This window comes from Sinocyclocheilus grahami, unplaced genomic scaffold (assembly GCF_001515645.1).
Source record: "Sinocyclocheilus grahami isolate Dianchi unplaced genomic scaffold, SAMN03320097.WGS_v1.1 scaffold204.1, whole genome shotgun sequence".
In the NCBI taxonomy this organism is placed as follows: domain Eukaryota; kingdom Metazoa; phylum Chordata; class Actinopteri; order Cypriniformes; family Cyprinidae; genus Sinocyclocheilus; species Sinocyclocheilus grahami.
This window is the reverse complement of record NW_015505383.1, coordinates 251,292-266,654: the sequence shown is the minus strand read 5'-3', so window position 1 is coordinate 266,654 and position 15,363 is coordinate 251,292. Positions and strand designations below refer to the sequence as shown.

The 15,363-nt window shown below is 38.4% G+C and overlaps 1 protein-coding gene across 4 annotated transcripts in view; it reads left to right on the top strand.

Annotated features, from left to right (window-relative positions):
* LOC107595536 (ADP-ribosylation factor-like protein 15) overlaps positions 1-15,363 on the top strand; it is a 42,872-nt gene that overhangs the window by 12,403 nt on the left and 15,106 nt on the right. For 3 of the 4 annotated variants that reach the window (XM_016285962.1, XM_016285963.1, XM_016285964.1), the window contains 3 exons: positions 4,137-4,281; positions 4,516-4,575; positions 9,463-9,671. In XM_016285962.1, the coding sequence (XP_016141448.1) occupies positions 4,137-4,281; positions 4,516-4,575; positions 9,463-9,671 (414 nt within the window). Of the gene's footprint in view, positions 1-4,136; positions 4,282-4,515; positions 4,576-9,462; positions 9,672-10,499; positions 10,607-15,363 lie in introns of all 4 variants that reach the window. The other variant, XR_001610275.1, reaches the window with a different exon arrangement.

Sequence of the window (15,363 nt, the reverse complement as noted above, 5' to 3'; positions counted from 1 at the left end):
AGCATATCAGTTTTGAGGTTGTTTTCATGGACCGCTGCAGGCTATATTTTGTTTTTGTCTCCTTTTGAGAGAAAGTGGGCCAGTAGTTGCATTTGGGTGACAAATAATGGGTAGTATTAAAAGAATACAACACCTAACTATGGATTCTAGACCATGTGCTTGGAAACTTTGTTACATTTTTAAAGCTGCAGTCCGTAACTTTTTTGGGTTAAAAATGATCCGAAATCAATATTTGAGCAAGTACATAACCAGCCAGTGTTCAAAACTATCACCTTACTTTAGCCCGATACACAACGGTTAGCTGATAATAATGTTTTCTAATTTGAGTGGTGCGGTTTTTCGCAGGAAATTCGAGCATGGCCACTGCGTCATTATGTCACTAAACATAAAGAAGGGGTCCCGGATACTAGGCTATCGCATGTGAGGATCCTGTAGGTTGCGGTTTGTTAATGTTGTTAACATTAATCATTTGAGAATAAAGTATAACAATAATAATAATTTGAACGGTTTGATGTGAAATTAGCTAACCGCTCTTTAGATTTAATCGCCATTGGTAGCGAGATTTATGGTAATGTTTTTTTCCTCAGTTGGTCAGAACAAACGTGGCAGACTTGTTACTTGTTCAGATGACAATTTACGGTGAAAATTCTTATTTGGGTCATATTCCAAGACGTAGGCTAGAATCTGTGATTGTGAAGTACAGTAAATATCCACACCGGTGCGGTGACTGACTGCCACACACACATACTCTTCAGAACATTAGATTAATCCGCGCTGGAGCCACGCCGACTCATAACCCACGCAAGCTAGGTTTTCCAGGTTTTCCAGGTTTTCAAACAGAGATGGCGACAAAGAGGCAAAACTTACGGACTGCAGCTTTAAATGAACAACATGGGGAAAAATTGTGTAGAAAATACTAGTAAATTTCATGTGAAAATAGGATTTTTATTTCTGTAAAACGTACTCTAATAATCTTTGTTTTATTTATAACTTTGAAGAATAATTCTTAGCAGGGTATTTTTTACAGTAAAAAGTTGCATTTTGTATTTGTATTTATACCACACTAAATTAACATATACAATTGACATTTATTAGTGACTTTGGACTAGAAAGCAATGCCCAAAACACACTAGGATCATGGTGGTTATTTTTTAATAGAGAACTAAGACTCACTTTTCTTTCAAAACATGTAAAAAGCAGATATGATTTCCCCTGTTTGCTTGGACTTGGTTTATGTCAGCAGAGAAGTGTTTCCGAGAATAGCAGGATATTAATTGGGGAAAAAAACAATGTAGGGCGAGACTTGATTTTACCCATTGAGAATTGATTGGATTGTGAATAGTGGTCTCTATACATCAGCTGGTTATGAAAACAAACAAAAATTACAAAAAAGATTTTTGTTCTTTGCAATAATGTTAAATGATTAAGCTCAGTAAGCATAAAAAACAAAAACAAGAAATATGTACAAGAACAAGAATATGTATTAAGAAAGTAAACAGGATCACTTGAGATTTCATGTTGCATTTCAAAAACAAAATTATAGGAATCTAGAGTAAAAATGTGGCTCATGGGCACAAAGTCCACATACATCTAATTTCACATCTTTCAGAGCCTTCCAAAAACAATGGCCACTGGTACATCTATAAATATCGTAACATATTTGGAATGCTTGCAAAAGCGTTTAATCAGCATAAATGGCTACTTTTGCGTAATCATCAGTGGAGACAGGTGCCTGTTGACCACAGAATTTTGTAGTTTCTGCATTTAGAAACACCTCTGTTTCAACAGTCATTGGGGTAAAGCTCTATGTGTCCACCAGAGAGCAGCAGTTACTAACCATGCACCTAAACTCATTCTGTATTCAATTTAGAGTGAAAACCCACAACACCCCCTCACATTTTCCTGGCTGTCACATGTTTAAACTTTATGATGGATGAATGAAGGAACTAATGCATAACTGTCATGATTTCTCGCTGTATTGGTCACGGTTTACCCTCTTCTGCATTAGTGCCAGTGTTTGCTTGGCTCAGCTGACTGAATGTCACGTGATAACTTAATGCACAGATATTCTACGTGATGATGGAATGCCTTGTTCCAGTGGCACTTCTCATTCTCTCATTAAGAGATTTCTCACGCTCTTTTACCTCTCAGACAGAATTTTTGTTGTCAGTAGTGTCTTAAGACTCATCTTGATAGCTTGATTTCACACATTGTTTCCCATAATCTCTCAGGGCACAATTTATAACACCATAGTCTTATAGATTTCATTGTCAGCTTTATCACAAGGCAAGTTAGTTGAAGTTAGATGAACTGTCAGTAACTGTCAAGTTCCGGAAGTAAAAATCCCATTCATTTTCTCTATATAGGAATTGATTTTTAACAGTAACTGATAAATCCTTAACAGACAGATCTACTGTGAGCTACGAAGTTGTTTATCAATGGTGTTTCCTTTTGTTAAAGCCATTAGCTTGCATTATTACAACATATTTCTGTGGGAATCCTGGTCAGAAATTGCATTGCCCATGATTCCTCAAAGACGTTTCTACCAATCAGAGAATCAAAGTACTAAAATATACATGCATATTTCGCTATAAACTTAAAATATATTATTTCGATGTAATCTGCATTTTTAGATTAATAGGTTTATATGTTTCCATCATTTTTTATTTGATTGTCATTCACAGTGTTTCATGGGATTATTGTAGTTGTAGGTTTTTCCTCATTAAAGCCGTTACAGTCTTGTTACAGTTTGAAGATTTTCAAATACTTTTTTTGCTTCAAATTAAAGTTTGTAATGTTGTGATTCTTCTCATAGCGGGTTGGTTTGGTTCATGACTTATAAAATCCCAATGGGAAAGATGCTTCCAGAACCAAGGCCACTGAAAAAGTGGGCTTGTTGAAATTTTATAACCACCTTGTGTATTGATGCAGGCATTTGAAAATATGTACTGCCACCTTCCAATTGCTTGAAATGTATTTTCTGAAAACCAGCTGTCAAAGGGACTATTTTTAAAAACCTAGTTGCATACCTGAACAGCAATTTAAGGGATTATAGGTGCACTAATCAATAATAAAAAAAGCTGTTCCAAAAGGTAGTCATTTTTCCATCCCAGAATGCAATGCATTAAAAAATGTTAAAGAAGTGTTTTAAATTTATGAATATTAAATTAGAAGGATTGTTTTTCTAATATCTCTTTGCTCATTAGACTCATTTTGTTAGCTTAGCAACATGTCAGTGTCATTTTGTGTGGAATTTCAGCCTATGTAGAGCATTCCAAATTAGTCACTTTTGACAGTCTGTCTGGGTCAGGATGCTACATAGGCAGGAGCAAATTTTGCAACAGAGGTTATTATGAGTCTCTGTTCAGAGATACAGCTATACGCAGGCAATCAGTTAAAGACCTTCAGATGTGAAATGAACTTTGTAACTCAAAAAAAGAAAGACAGGAAGAGAAAAATATAATACAAAATAACGGTTTGTTTTTCCTCGAAAAGCTTCTGACCATATTGCCTGTACCATCGTAACGCAGCACAATGCCTCCTCCTTGCACAATGTGCAGGTCAAGCATGCTTTGATTTTCCTGGCATAGTCTGTATAGTAGGAAGCGTTTGATCTGATGTGATCGGTTTAAGCAGTATTACGGGTTTTTTTTATTTGTGTGTGTGTTTTGGCGGTTCGTTCTTCTCTGCTCTGTTAAAATTTATTGGCCAATTTTTTATTTGCATTATCACTCAGTGTCATGACGTCAACCGAGGGGCTCTGACATCGGCTTACAGAAAGCGGGGCTGTTTTTTTGGCGGAAATGGATAGGGGTACTTGCTTATCCCAGAACACTGTGGTGACTTTCGGCCCATGTGATTTCAATGGAGGCACTGTGCGGTAGACGTGTTTTTTTCTTTTGCAGTAACTTTTCCTCAGCCAGATGGTGTCAACAGATATCAAATGTCTTTGAGATGTGTTTCGGTTTCTAAAATGACACACGCATACACCCACAGCCTTTCATGCAGAGAATTGCAAGTCGCAAAAATCGCATAAACACAAACATGAGTGGGAAGTTTTTATCGAAATTGTTGTAACCTTTCTAACTTTCTTTCCACCCCCTTTCCCCTTCTTGCTGTCTTTGACCCATCTTCAGTGTTTCAGGACATTGTGCTGTAAAGGACCTCCCCCTCCCAGACCAGAATATGACGTGGTTTGCATTGGTCTGATGGGTTCTGGGAAGACCAGCCTGCTCTCCAGACTTTGCAGTGAGGCAACAGACAACATCGTCCCTACCACAGGTCAGCCCACCATCATAGAGCAATACCAGGCCTGTCCTGCAAACAAAAACACAGATCTTTGCACTTCCTCTTTGCTTTCGAAAACGCCTTTCCATCATATTTTGCCTTGTGATTGTCTTTAACAGAGTACTTGATTACATCTCGGTCAGTGTAGCAATGAATGTGTTTTAATGACTTCCTTTTATGAAATCCTCATGGCTGCGGTTGCTAATGTTGTTTAACTTTTATTTGCAGGTTTTAGCATTAAAGCTGTCCCGTTCCAGAATGCCATTTTAAATGTCAAGGAACTCGGAGGTAAATACTCTCTGTTGTTAAAGAGAATATTACTTTTATTCATTGATTGATTGATCGATTGATTGGTCAATGACAAATAAGATTGTCCACAATAAAGAGAAGGAAATTCTTTTCAAAATGCTTAAAACACAGATGTCAAGTTTTTAGAAACTTAATCTTATAATTAATTGTAATGTCATGTTTTCCTTACAACAACGTGTGTGCACAATTTAATCATTATTTTTTTTTATCAAACATGTTTCATGAATTATTATATCGTAAACAGTTTTTTTGTCATCGTTACATTTTACAGCATGTACTAACCTTGACTTGCACTAAAAGGGTCAAATCGTCTGATATTTAAGAGATGTATTATTAAAGTATTTTTCTTAAAGTATTTGGTCATTAACATTGTTATACAATGGTCACCAAGGCTAAAAATACAGTAAAACAGAAATGTTTTGAAATACTATTACAATTCAGTGTAACTGACTTCTATTTAAATATATATTAAAATTTAATTTATTCCTGTGATGGCAAAGCTGAATTTTCAGCATCATTACGCCAGTCTTCAGTGTCACACGATCCTTCAGAAATCATTCTAATATGCTGATTTGATGCTCAAGAAACATTTCTTGTTATTATAAATATTGAAAACAGTTGTTTACATTTTTATGGTAACCTGGTGCATTTTTTTAGGATTATTTGATTAATAGAAAATTCAAAAGAACAGCATTTATGTGAAAAATAAATCTTTTGTGAGATTATGAATGTCTTTACTCTCACTTTTGACCAGTTTAATGTGTCCTTGCTGAATAAAAATCTTACCTACCCCAGACTTTTTAATAGTAATGTAAGAAGTGCAGTCAAGTCATTGTGTATATGGATAAATTAATCGATCCAGACAAAAAAAAAAAAAATAGCATTATGTCACTGACCCATTAGCAAAAATCTGCGGACACATCTGTAACAACATTTTAAGCCATTATTTCACATCAGATCTTTTGAAAAGTAAACTTTGGCAACACATCATCTGACACAGCACGAGGAATATGAATGTTATTTGACACAGATGTTACATGAGCACCCGACCAGAAAGGATACAAACTCATTTCTTTGATGATTAATAGTTTTCTCTTCAAGGTAAATTGAACCCCAGGAAGCACCAGTGCTTGGATGCGGCACGCAAAGGAAATGTTTCAGATGTCATTCGCTCAATGAACCCAGAGCCATCTTGGCCCGCATTTCCCTTTTCATATGAGTGATGGGCTGAGGCTTTGAATCTGTCTTTAAAATGAGTGAGTGAAGACAAGAATAAGAGGGTGTTGAGGATGCAGGGAACCCGAGGGGAAGGGAGGGCTAGATAGGTGAGGAGGAAAAAACCCCTTGCTGGATTCATAACTGCTGGAACTGAGGTACTTAAAGAGGGGCATTTCCACCTGGGCCTGTAGAGTTAGAGAAAAGGAAATGTCACCTTTTCAAAGTAATAGTTTGCCCAAAATTGAAAATGCTGAAAGTTTGGATGTTGTTCAGAATCTGTACATACTTCAGTCGAACACAAAAGGATTTTTGAGAAATGTACTGGTTGGAAAGCCAGGGCGGATGTCAAGATTAAAGTAGGGATGAAATGGCATTCATCCAATCTATTTTGCAAATGCATGTTATAGATCTTATTGTGAATGATTCATGCATGTTTCAATTTTTTTATCAAAATGTCAAGACCTTTCGGTGAATACAACAGACATCTCCCTCATGACATATGCCAGATATCTTCAATCATTTTGTTTGCTTAAACCCTGCCCCTTTCTTACAATTGACAGCAGGTGTGCGTTCATCTTTAAGTGCAATGCCCACATCTCAAAATCTAATCAGCATGTCATCACTTTAAATTTCGACCTGCTCCTGACACAAAGCTTGCACCACATTTATGACTCTTTTAAGCCGCTTTTCTGTCTTTTTGGAGCTTAAAGGCTTCAGTCTCCATTAGGGGTGTAACAATGTATTGTGTCACAATATACCATGATCCAAAAACCCAACATTTTGTATCACAGAGAGCGACTATACACTCTAAAAAATGCTGGGTTGTTTCAACCCAACTTTGGGTCAAATATGGACTAACCTAACTTTTGGACCCAAAGTTGGGTTGAAACAATCCAGCATTTTTTAGAGTGTATGTATCATGTATAATTCACTCAAAAGATTTAATATAGGTTTTTTTATTCACGTATAAACAATGATCAGTACAAAACGCACATCAAATATGGAAGCACATTTGAGCTTTCATTTTTGACTTATTAATAATTTTATAATAAAATACAATACTTAACACTTTTTTAAATATATGTAGTCAGGGACAGAATGTCTCTCACATAATTCTGTATTTTTAGCTAAGTGGGAATTATGAAAATGCCTTTCTGGTTAATGAACAATACTTTTTGTTAACTATTTATTATTATACAAATAGAAATTTAACTCAATTTTGGCTTTGTTTACAGTATTGTCAGAGTATCATATTGTGAATCAAACTTCTCCTTTTGTGTTCCAGAAAGTAAAGGATGACATCATGATCAAATGTTCATTTCTGGGTGAACTAATCCTTAAAAAGTGAATTATTATAGGACAGTTTTTGGTGAGAAAAAGCCCACAATGGGAGATCGTCTTGAAATTGAACCTCTGAATTCTCCTTGAAAGCTAGTATAATTATGTCCTGTTTTCCTTTTAAGCACTTTAGAAACCTTTCCTCCAGACCTCCAACGAGTTCAGCTTAGTGTCAGGGGCCTGTGGAGCGTGACCTCTTTTTCCCCAAAAACATCAGTGTAGGGTTACGGCTGGGACATTAACCTTGAACCTGACGCGGAAGGCTCATGTCACACTTTATTGATGGAGGTTGTGTGCCGGCTTGACACGCTGGCTCTCCCGTCGTTTCCACCGCGGTCATCGAGACGGTTTACCGTTCTCGCGTGTTATTGCTTGGTCTGCCCGTCTGGCCTGTGTTTTGGGTCTGCGTGAGTGATTTCAGGAAGCTGGGAGACGTTCAAAGCGCTGCGCTGTCTGTGTGCATTTCCCATCAGTCTCACGGAGACACCCTGTGTGATCTGCCAGGCTGACAGGCGCACCAAAGAAGGGAGCCCTACATGCTCACATTTACCATCTCGCAGCGACCATCTGAAAACACTTAGCAGACTCTCTCTTTGTTTCTCTGGACCATGGCCATGATGTAATGATTTCTGCGAAAATGTGCTTTAGTTGCATTATCACATGAGATTGTAATGCACCGGGCCTTTGCTGATAAATGCTGTTTTGTTCCGTCACATTGTTTGTGTCTTAATGCACATGTTTATGCGTTTGAAATGAAAGTAAACCGCTGCTTTTCAAAGCCCAAGACCTCCCAGTGTTTAGATTTTCTTTTCACAGCCAGTAGATGGCGACTTTGAGCAAAATTATATAAAAGTCAGACCACAAAGAAAGTGTTGATGCACATTTGAGACTGATGAGATGTTGTGTTTTGGAAAAGCCAGGCCATATAGGAAAGAAATATCAGGCTGAGCAATTATGCGTTAATATTTAATAGCGCTTGGTAAAATGGCAACAGCAGATCAAATGCCCGTTAATTAGATGAGTCAGCCTCGGACATGGCCTGTCTGTGAGGATCCCAAATATTTATTGTGAGTCACAAATTGTCTAAACATCTGCAAAAAACATTATTATTTCTTTGGCCGGTTGTCGTAAAAGTCCTGTCAGGCTTGCATGTCAGCGGTTGGAAAGCTGTTGCTGAATACCGCAGTGGATAATACCTAATGAGAACTGGAAGTATTACATTGTGCATCATACACAGCGATGATATCGGGGAGTCGAGCTCTGAAACTCAATCTGATAGGTGGAGTCTGTTCCAAACTTGAACCGAGAACAGTTTTAGTGCTGATAATTTGGCGAGGCATGACTAAGAGCTCAATTTGTGGTGTGACAAAGGCTTAGAAGTTTGGAAGTGGAACCATTAAACTTGCATCCAATGTGTTTAGCGAGTGGGAAAAAAGGATCGCGCAGCTGCTTAGTGTCAAGCAAACAGCTTATACATCTTGGCGAACTTCAAGAGCTTTGAATAAAGCTGTCGATGGCATTGATTTAAGACACCACCTTTTCGAATAGCATTCTGTTTATTATTTCATGCCTAGAGATGAAAACAGAGCTAATTTTTAGGACTCATCGTCATAGGATATGATGTGCATGAGGCATGCTAGTAATTAATACGGCGCATTCCATTCAGGAAAATCACGAGGACAAGAGGTATAGACAAACTGCTCTGTTTTTTCACGGTTAGGGTACAGGCCCCACAGTGACTCACTTTAACCAAAGCCATGCTGTGCTTGTGTGTCTTGGTGGCCACATTTTTGTACCCCCAAATTGCTGTGCACAAGAGAAACCATATGTTCACTGTAAAAGTGGGCCCATTTGAACTGTGCTGTAGACTGGCCATCAGAAGAAACCATTTTAATATGCTCTCAGGGTCGACTTTAAAGAAACACGGTTGCGTTGAGCGCTCTTCATTTGGACACGGCTTTTCCCACAGGCCTCCCCGAGCGAGAATGAGAGTTGGTATGCGTTCTTGAAGTCATAAAAATACATAATGCAATATCCGCAGTGATTTTTGAAAGCAGGTCGGGGTCCTCACCAAATGCATTCCAGAAATGTTCGAACTGATGCTGTGTCGAAACACGCTGTATTCCGTTTCCCACTCAGTTGCCAAAAAGTTTCTCGTTGTGCTTTTTGTTTAGATCTTTGCCTTGGTTCTGCCATCTGATTTGCATCCGACAGGAATGCAAATCAGCAAAGGGGTTAATGTGTGTATTAAATGTTATGACTTCCTTGCTGCGATCGTGACTGTGTGAATTTATGTGTTTTGCGGTGCAGGAGCGGACTCAATTAAAAAGTACTGGAGCCGGTACTACCAGGGCTCTCAGGGAGTGGTGTTTATTTTGGACAGTGCTTCGTCGGAGGAGGACTTGGAGGTGGCGCGTACGGAGCTCCACTCGGCCCTGCAGCATCCGCAGCTCTGCACGCTTCCCTTCCTCATTCTGGCCAACCACCAGGACAAACCTGCTGCCCGCTCTGTACAAGAGGTAACCCAATACTCGCTTAACACTTCCCTTCCTCACCCTGGCTAACCGCCAGAACAAACCTGCCGCCCGCTCTGTACAAGCCGTAACTTTACACTCGCTTAATACTCGCCTAATACTTCCATCATCGTACTGGCTAACCACTAGGACAAGCCTGCCGCCCTCATTTGTACAAAAATTTACCTAATGCTTTATACCTCCCATCATCATCATATACTAGTCATACACTCCATTCAAGAGGTCACTTCAAGGGATCGTTCTCCTAGAAATATGAATTCTGTCATATTTACACACCCTCATGTCATTCCAAACCTGTATGACTTGCTTTCTTCTGTGGAACACAAAAGAATATGTTTTGTCAATAATACAATGAAAGTAAGTGGGGTCCCAAACATTTAATTGCATGGATAAAAATACTGTTTTTCCAAATGATCTTCTTTTATGTTCAGCAGATGAAAGAAAGTCATACAGGTTTATAATGATATGGGTGAGTAAATGATGACAAAAGTCCCTTTTAAGCCCGGGGACACACCAAGCCGACGGCTGTTGGGCAATGTCGGGTGGTTTTTGAGTGTCAGTCAGCTTTAGCTTTTTTGGTTTGCTATGAACCATTGGCTCTAGTCGGATGCCATCAGTGGTTTTTCAGCCGGTTCTGTATGTTGAATCGGCAGCGGAGCTTGTTGGCAAGAAAGAGTACTCCAGTTGGCTATTCAGCTTAGAGAATGAGCGCACAAGAAAAAAACGGAACTAACGAGAGCAAAGAGGAGTAAAGAGGGAATGCACAGACACTTGTTGTCATAATATTTGTTTCTTTCTTTCTTTATCCACTAGAAGAAGACCAAGGGCTGACGATGCCAGTGCCATTTGCAACTTAGCAGACATGATTGAAAAAAGCTACACAAATCCGTCAGTAATGAGCATGGCTGGTGTAAACAATGGTAAAAGCAAGTGCTGCTGGCTTTGTATATCCACAGCTCTAGGTCTTCCAGGTTCCCTGTTTGAATGCAGAATACAGGCTACTGCCACCTGCTGGTATGGGAGAGTTATGTTCTCTGACACAAGAAGCCAACTACACGCTAGTTGGTCATCAGCAGTAGTCTGTCTGGTGTTCTTTGGCATAGGTTTGGTGTGTCCCTACCCCTAAGGCAAGATGTCGCTCAGCACCGTGGGCAGATATTTCCAGTCATGCAAGTACAGCTCCTATAGAGTGTTTTCACAACATGTCATCAATCCGGAAGTCGACCATATTGGCGGCACTGAATGTAAACAATGAATGAATAAATGAGGCATTTATATAGCATTATAGCAATGCCAGTGAACTGAACAGAACTCGCAAATTTTGCTGATTATTGCTGCTGAAAATGGTCAGTTATTGTCGTGTTTTGGGCTGTACTAATCAATGGGGCCGGGAAAAACATTTGGAGTACTATAGACTGCCAAAACTTAAAACAAATCACGGAGAAGAGTGCAAAAACTGTCTGAGGAAAGAAGGCATTTGTGGTTGGCCAAACTGAACCAGGATTTCCAGGGCAAGAATCTTGACAACATTTGTTTTTGTTCTTATCATTCCTTGTCGGGTAGGTGAAATATTAGGCTAATACCGTAACTCAGTGTTCATTGCTACCTACTCCCTGAGCAAGTTTACTTCAATTCGGGAACATTCATTTAAGGATTTGCGCTTCACTGCCTGCAGCGTCTTCACACACAGACGAAACTAACAAGAGAAGTGTGACATAATATACCTCTGTAAATAAATACAATTTAAATTAATGATCACACTTTTATGCCCTTTGAATGGAACATATACGCTCCCATCGAATTGGAATCATGGTGAAATATCCTGTGATGTTCACTTCACAGTGCACTTATGATCGAATAGAACAAACGTATTTAGTGATAAGAGAAACATACAAAATGTGCAGAGCATTTAACTAATACAGCTTCTGCGGATCTTTACCACCTATTAACTTTAGTTCTGTCATGAGAACTCTCGGAGGGATTGGCATGGTAATGTACATGACAGTGTTAATGTATTTGGTCTTGGCGGAATAGATCTGCTACGCTGCTGATGCTGCTGTGGCAGAGCAAGTACCGAGACTTGCTACTGCCAATACATCCACAACATGCTGCTGTGAGCATGTAAGAAATATTGCTGCTGCAAATATAACATATATGAAATAACCCCCAGCATACATGAATACATCGTAGGAGATCTATACAGGTGGAGCTGGGGAAGGTGGAGGGTTTCTGAAGCAAGCTGCAACTGCTGCGGCGAGGTCTAGTCATATATTTGAATGATAGAGCAGAATTTCCTGAAACAGTTTGTCAGTGTTAAGTTAAAACAACAATGACAACTACAGTATCATAAATTGTGTTTCTTTAGCTCAAATCACACAAAAACTGTCAAGTCAAGGCTAGTCAAGCAAATGCACATTCTAAACAAACGAGCGATGCCTCTATGAAAACTGCAAGGTGGGACCAGCCGCCATATTGAGTGTTACGATTTTTCCCATTATTGTTTTTTTAAATAATTTTTTTAAGTTGTAGGCTCTTTATGTAAATTTCAGCACACTTTCATGGGCAAATAAACGGTCCATTGTCCAATAGCCTAGTGCTGCATAAACAAACACAGTTCAAACGGAATTTAAATCAAGCAGCTTTATGCTGGTCAACAAGGCAAATCTGTGTGGCAATTTGTGTAATCTGTGTGAGGAACTTTTCACCCTCACATGAATTTCCTGATCTCACTTTCCTATTGAAATGACTGGATTACACCCACAGAATTTCATCGTGGAATGATAAATGCGACCACATCTTTAGACCTTTGCTGAGATGCAAAAACTTTATCTCACTTTTGAGATATTTATTGTAAATATTGTAAAGTTAGTTCACCCCAAAATTAAAACTGTCATCATTTATTCACCCTCATGTCATTCCAAACTCATAAGAAATTTGTTGTTCTTTGGAACACAAATGAATATATTTTTAATGAAACCTGAGAGATAAAACTTAAGTCTGTTCACTCAAAACCTTTGTAAAGAGGTAAAAAAAAAAAATGAATTGAGCAGTTTAATCCAACAAAAGCTCAGCGATACTTGCTTGATACACAAGAACAAAACTCATTGGTTCTTGCAGAAGACTTTCAGTGGAGGGACAGAAATCTCTCAGATGTAACAACTAAAATATCTTAATTTGTGTTCAGAGGATGAAACACATCTGATGGGTTTGGAACGACATGGGGTTGAGTAAATAATGCCAGAATTTTCATTTTGGGATAAACTAACACTTTAAATGATAACATTAGGCAACACTATGTCTGTTTCAGAGGATTCGATTGTTATTTGCAAACACTCACAGGCCACAAGACACTCTCCCACAGATCTGCAGCACCCAGCTTACCCACTTTCTCAGGCTTTCCTGACAATAAGTCTTTGTATTGTTGGGAGCCCAAAATACTGGCGGTGTGGGGAAACACTACAGCTGTTGTCCCATCTCATAAGAGTGTATTCATTTTACCATTTACTCTATTTGAGATTCTTTCGAACATCTTTTCAAAAGCAAGTGGCATCAAAATTAAGATGAATTGCTGACTGCTGTTAGTAATAGCAAACAGTTGGAATGTGTGGCATGTCTCTGCTGTCACATTTCTATTTTAATGGACCCCTTGTCACTTTTATGTTTGGAGGATTGAATTACTCCGCCTGTGCATCTTTTCCTCAGTGATTTGGTGTCTGTGTGTTATTTGGCTAATACCATGTGTGTTGTCCGTGTGTGAGCGTGCATGTGCGCACATCTGCTCAGAGTGGAGAAATCAGTCCACGGGCTGCAGGGTATCACCCAATGCACAGAGCGCTAATTAACTGGCTGAGAAGTGGTCCTGAGTGAGCAGTAAATATCTGCCTTTGGAGAATAACACATCCCAGTTCACTGATGTGTGTCAAAATGTGGCTTTTCAGTTGGCAGTGACACTCGTTCTCCTTGCTGGAGATACAACTTGGGTTACACAAGATGGGACCTGACCAGCTTGTTTTCCATTAAATTGCTCTCAATCGATTTCAAATTGGATCAGATCTCCTGGACCTCCTATGGGCATTTTTTGAAAGAAGAAACGATCCACAGTGCAGAAAACAGAAAGGGAGCTGGTCAAAAAATGTTGGGTCATTATAAGGGATAAAGTTACTGCCAGCATTTTTTTAAAAACCAAATCCTCTGTTAAATTATATTACGTTATGAAAAACTTTTTTTGGGTGACAAATTACATCAATCTGATTTTCAGCTTCACCATTTAAATGTATTTTTGAGGAGGCTTTAAGTAAATAAATAAATATGGCTGTTAGTCAGTTACAATTACATGATGTGACAATTAAGCAAATTAATCACAAATGACATTTGGCTGTGAAAAAACCCTGAAAATATAATGTAAAGCCGTTGTGTTAAATGAGAAAAATATGAAGTAGATATTACAAAAAGTAGCTTTAGAAAGAAATCTTTATAATTTGTTTTTTTTTTATTTAACAAAAAAATTATTACACATAAACATTTAGGCTATAACGGCCTAACATTACCATAAGCTATGAAGCATAAAAGAACTATCACTTGATTGATTGATTTTTTTTTTTAATGCAATGATACTCTAAATAAAAAACATAAAACTGCCAGTAGGTGGCGGTAAATGTCTTTGAGTAAGGCATTCATTCATTTATTCATTCGATTCGTTCAAACCTCTGAGAAAATATGAGACGTACAGACATACAGAGGCTTTTGTTTTGCCCCAATATCATACATTTTAAGGGCCTATAACTGCATTTTATAGGCTATATCACGCAGTGAGTTGTAGCCCTGCATCATGTTTGTCAACAGTCAACTGTATGAAATATATAGTACAGGTCTGGGGCAGGGCGGGTGTGTTATTTGGGTTAAAATATTTTAATCGCGTTATTTTTCCGTAACTAATTGATTAAATTAACACACTAAAATGACTTCCCCTAGTATGTGTGTTTTTACTGTCTACTTGCGACACTGCTGCAATTGGCAAATAAGTCCACAAGTCGTCAGCCAACTGCCTTGCTGTTAAATGTAATCTTGAAATCCAGTCCTCACTCTATACTACTTTATTTGCACATGCTAGTCTGTGGAGATATTACAGATCGTTTTTCATTTTTGCCAGATAAAAAATTACTAAACGAATCAAATGAAGGTATGCATTGCATTCTGGTTTGCATGGAAGTGGCCTGTACGCCAACATCAGCCTGTTTTGTTTTATATTACAGGGTGTGAACGGTGATGGATCATCTGTCTTGCCCTGGATGACCATTTCATAATGCATGTGATTCCAGTAAACATTTCTGTACTTCTAAGGTTATAAAGTAATCCACCTATGTCAAGAGTTTTTGAATATTTTATTGCCAGGGAACTTCAAATATGATGATCCCCTTGCTAAGAACCCCCTTCTCAGCTGCAGGCAGTTGTGCATTTTCATGTTTGCAGACTCATTTATACTCTAAAAAATAGTAAATTTATTATAAAGATGGCGTGTCGTTTGCATAAATGAATGATTATGTTTAATTTCTATTTGTACTAAATCCTAATTAAATTATCTGGGGGGGGGGGGATTTTTTTTTTTTTTTTATTTTTTTAGCTGGTAAGAAAAATTGCATTTGTTTTATCGAAGCTATTCAACAAACCCCCTAACTCC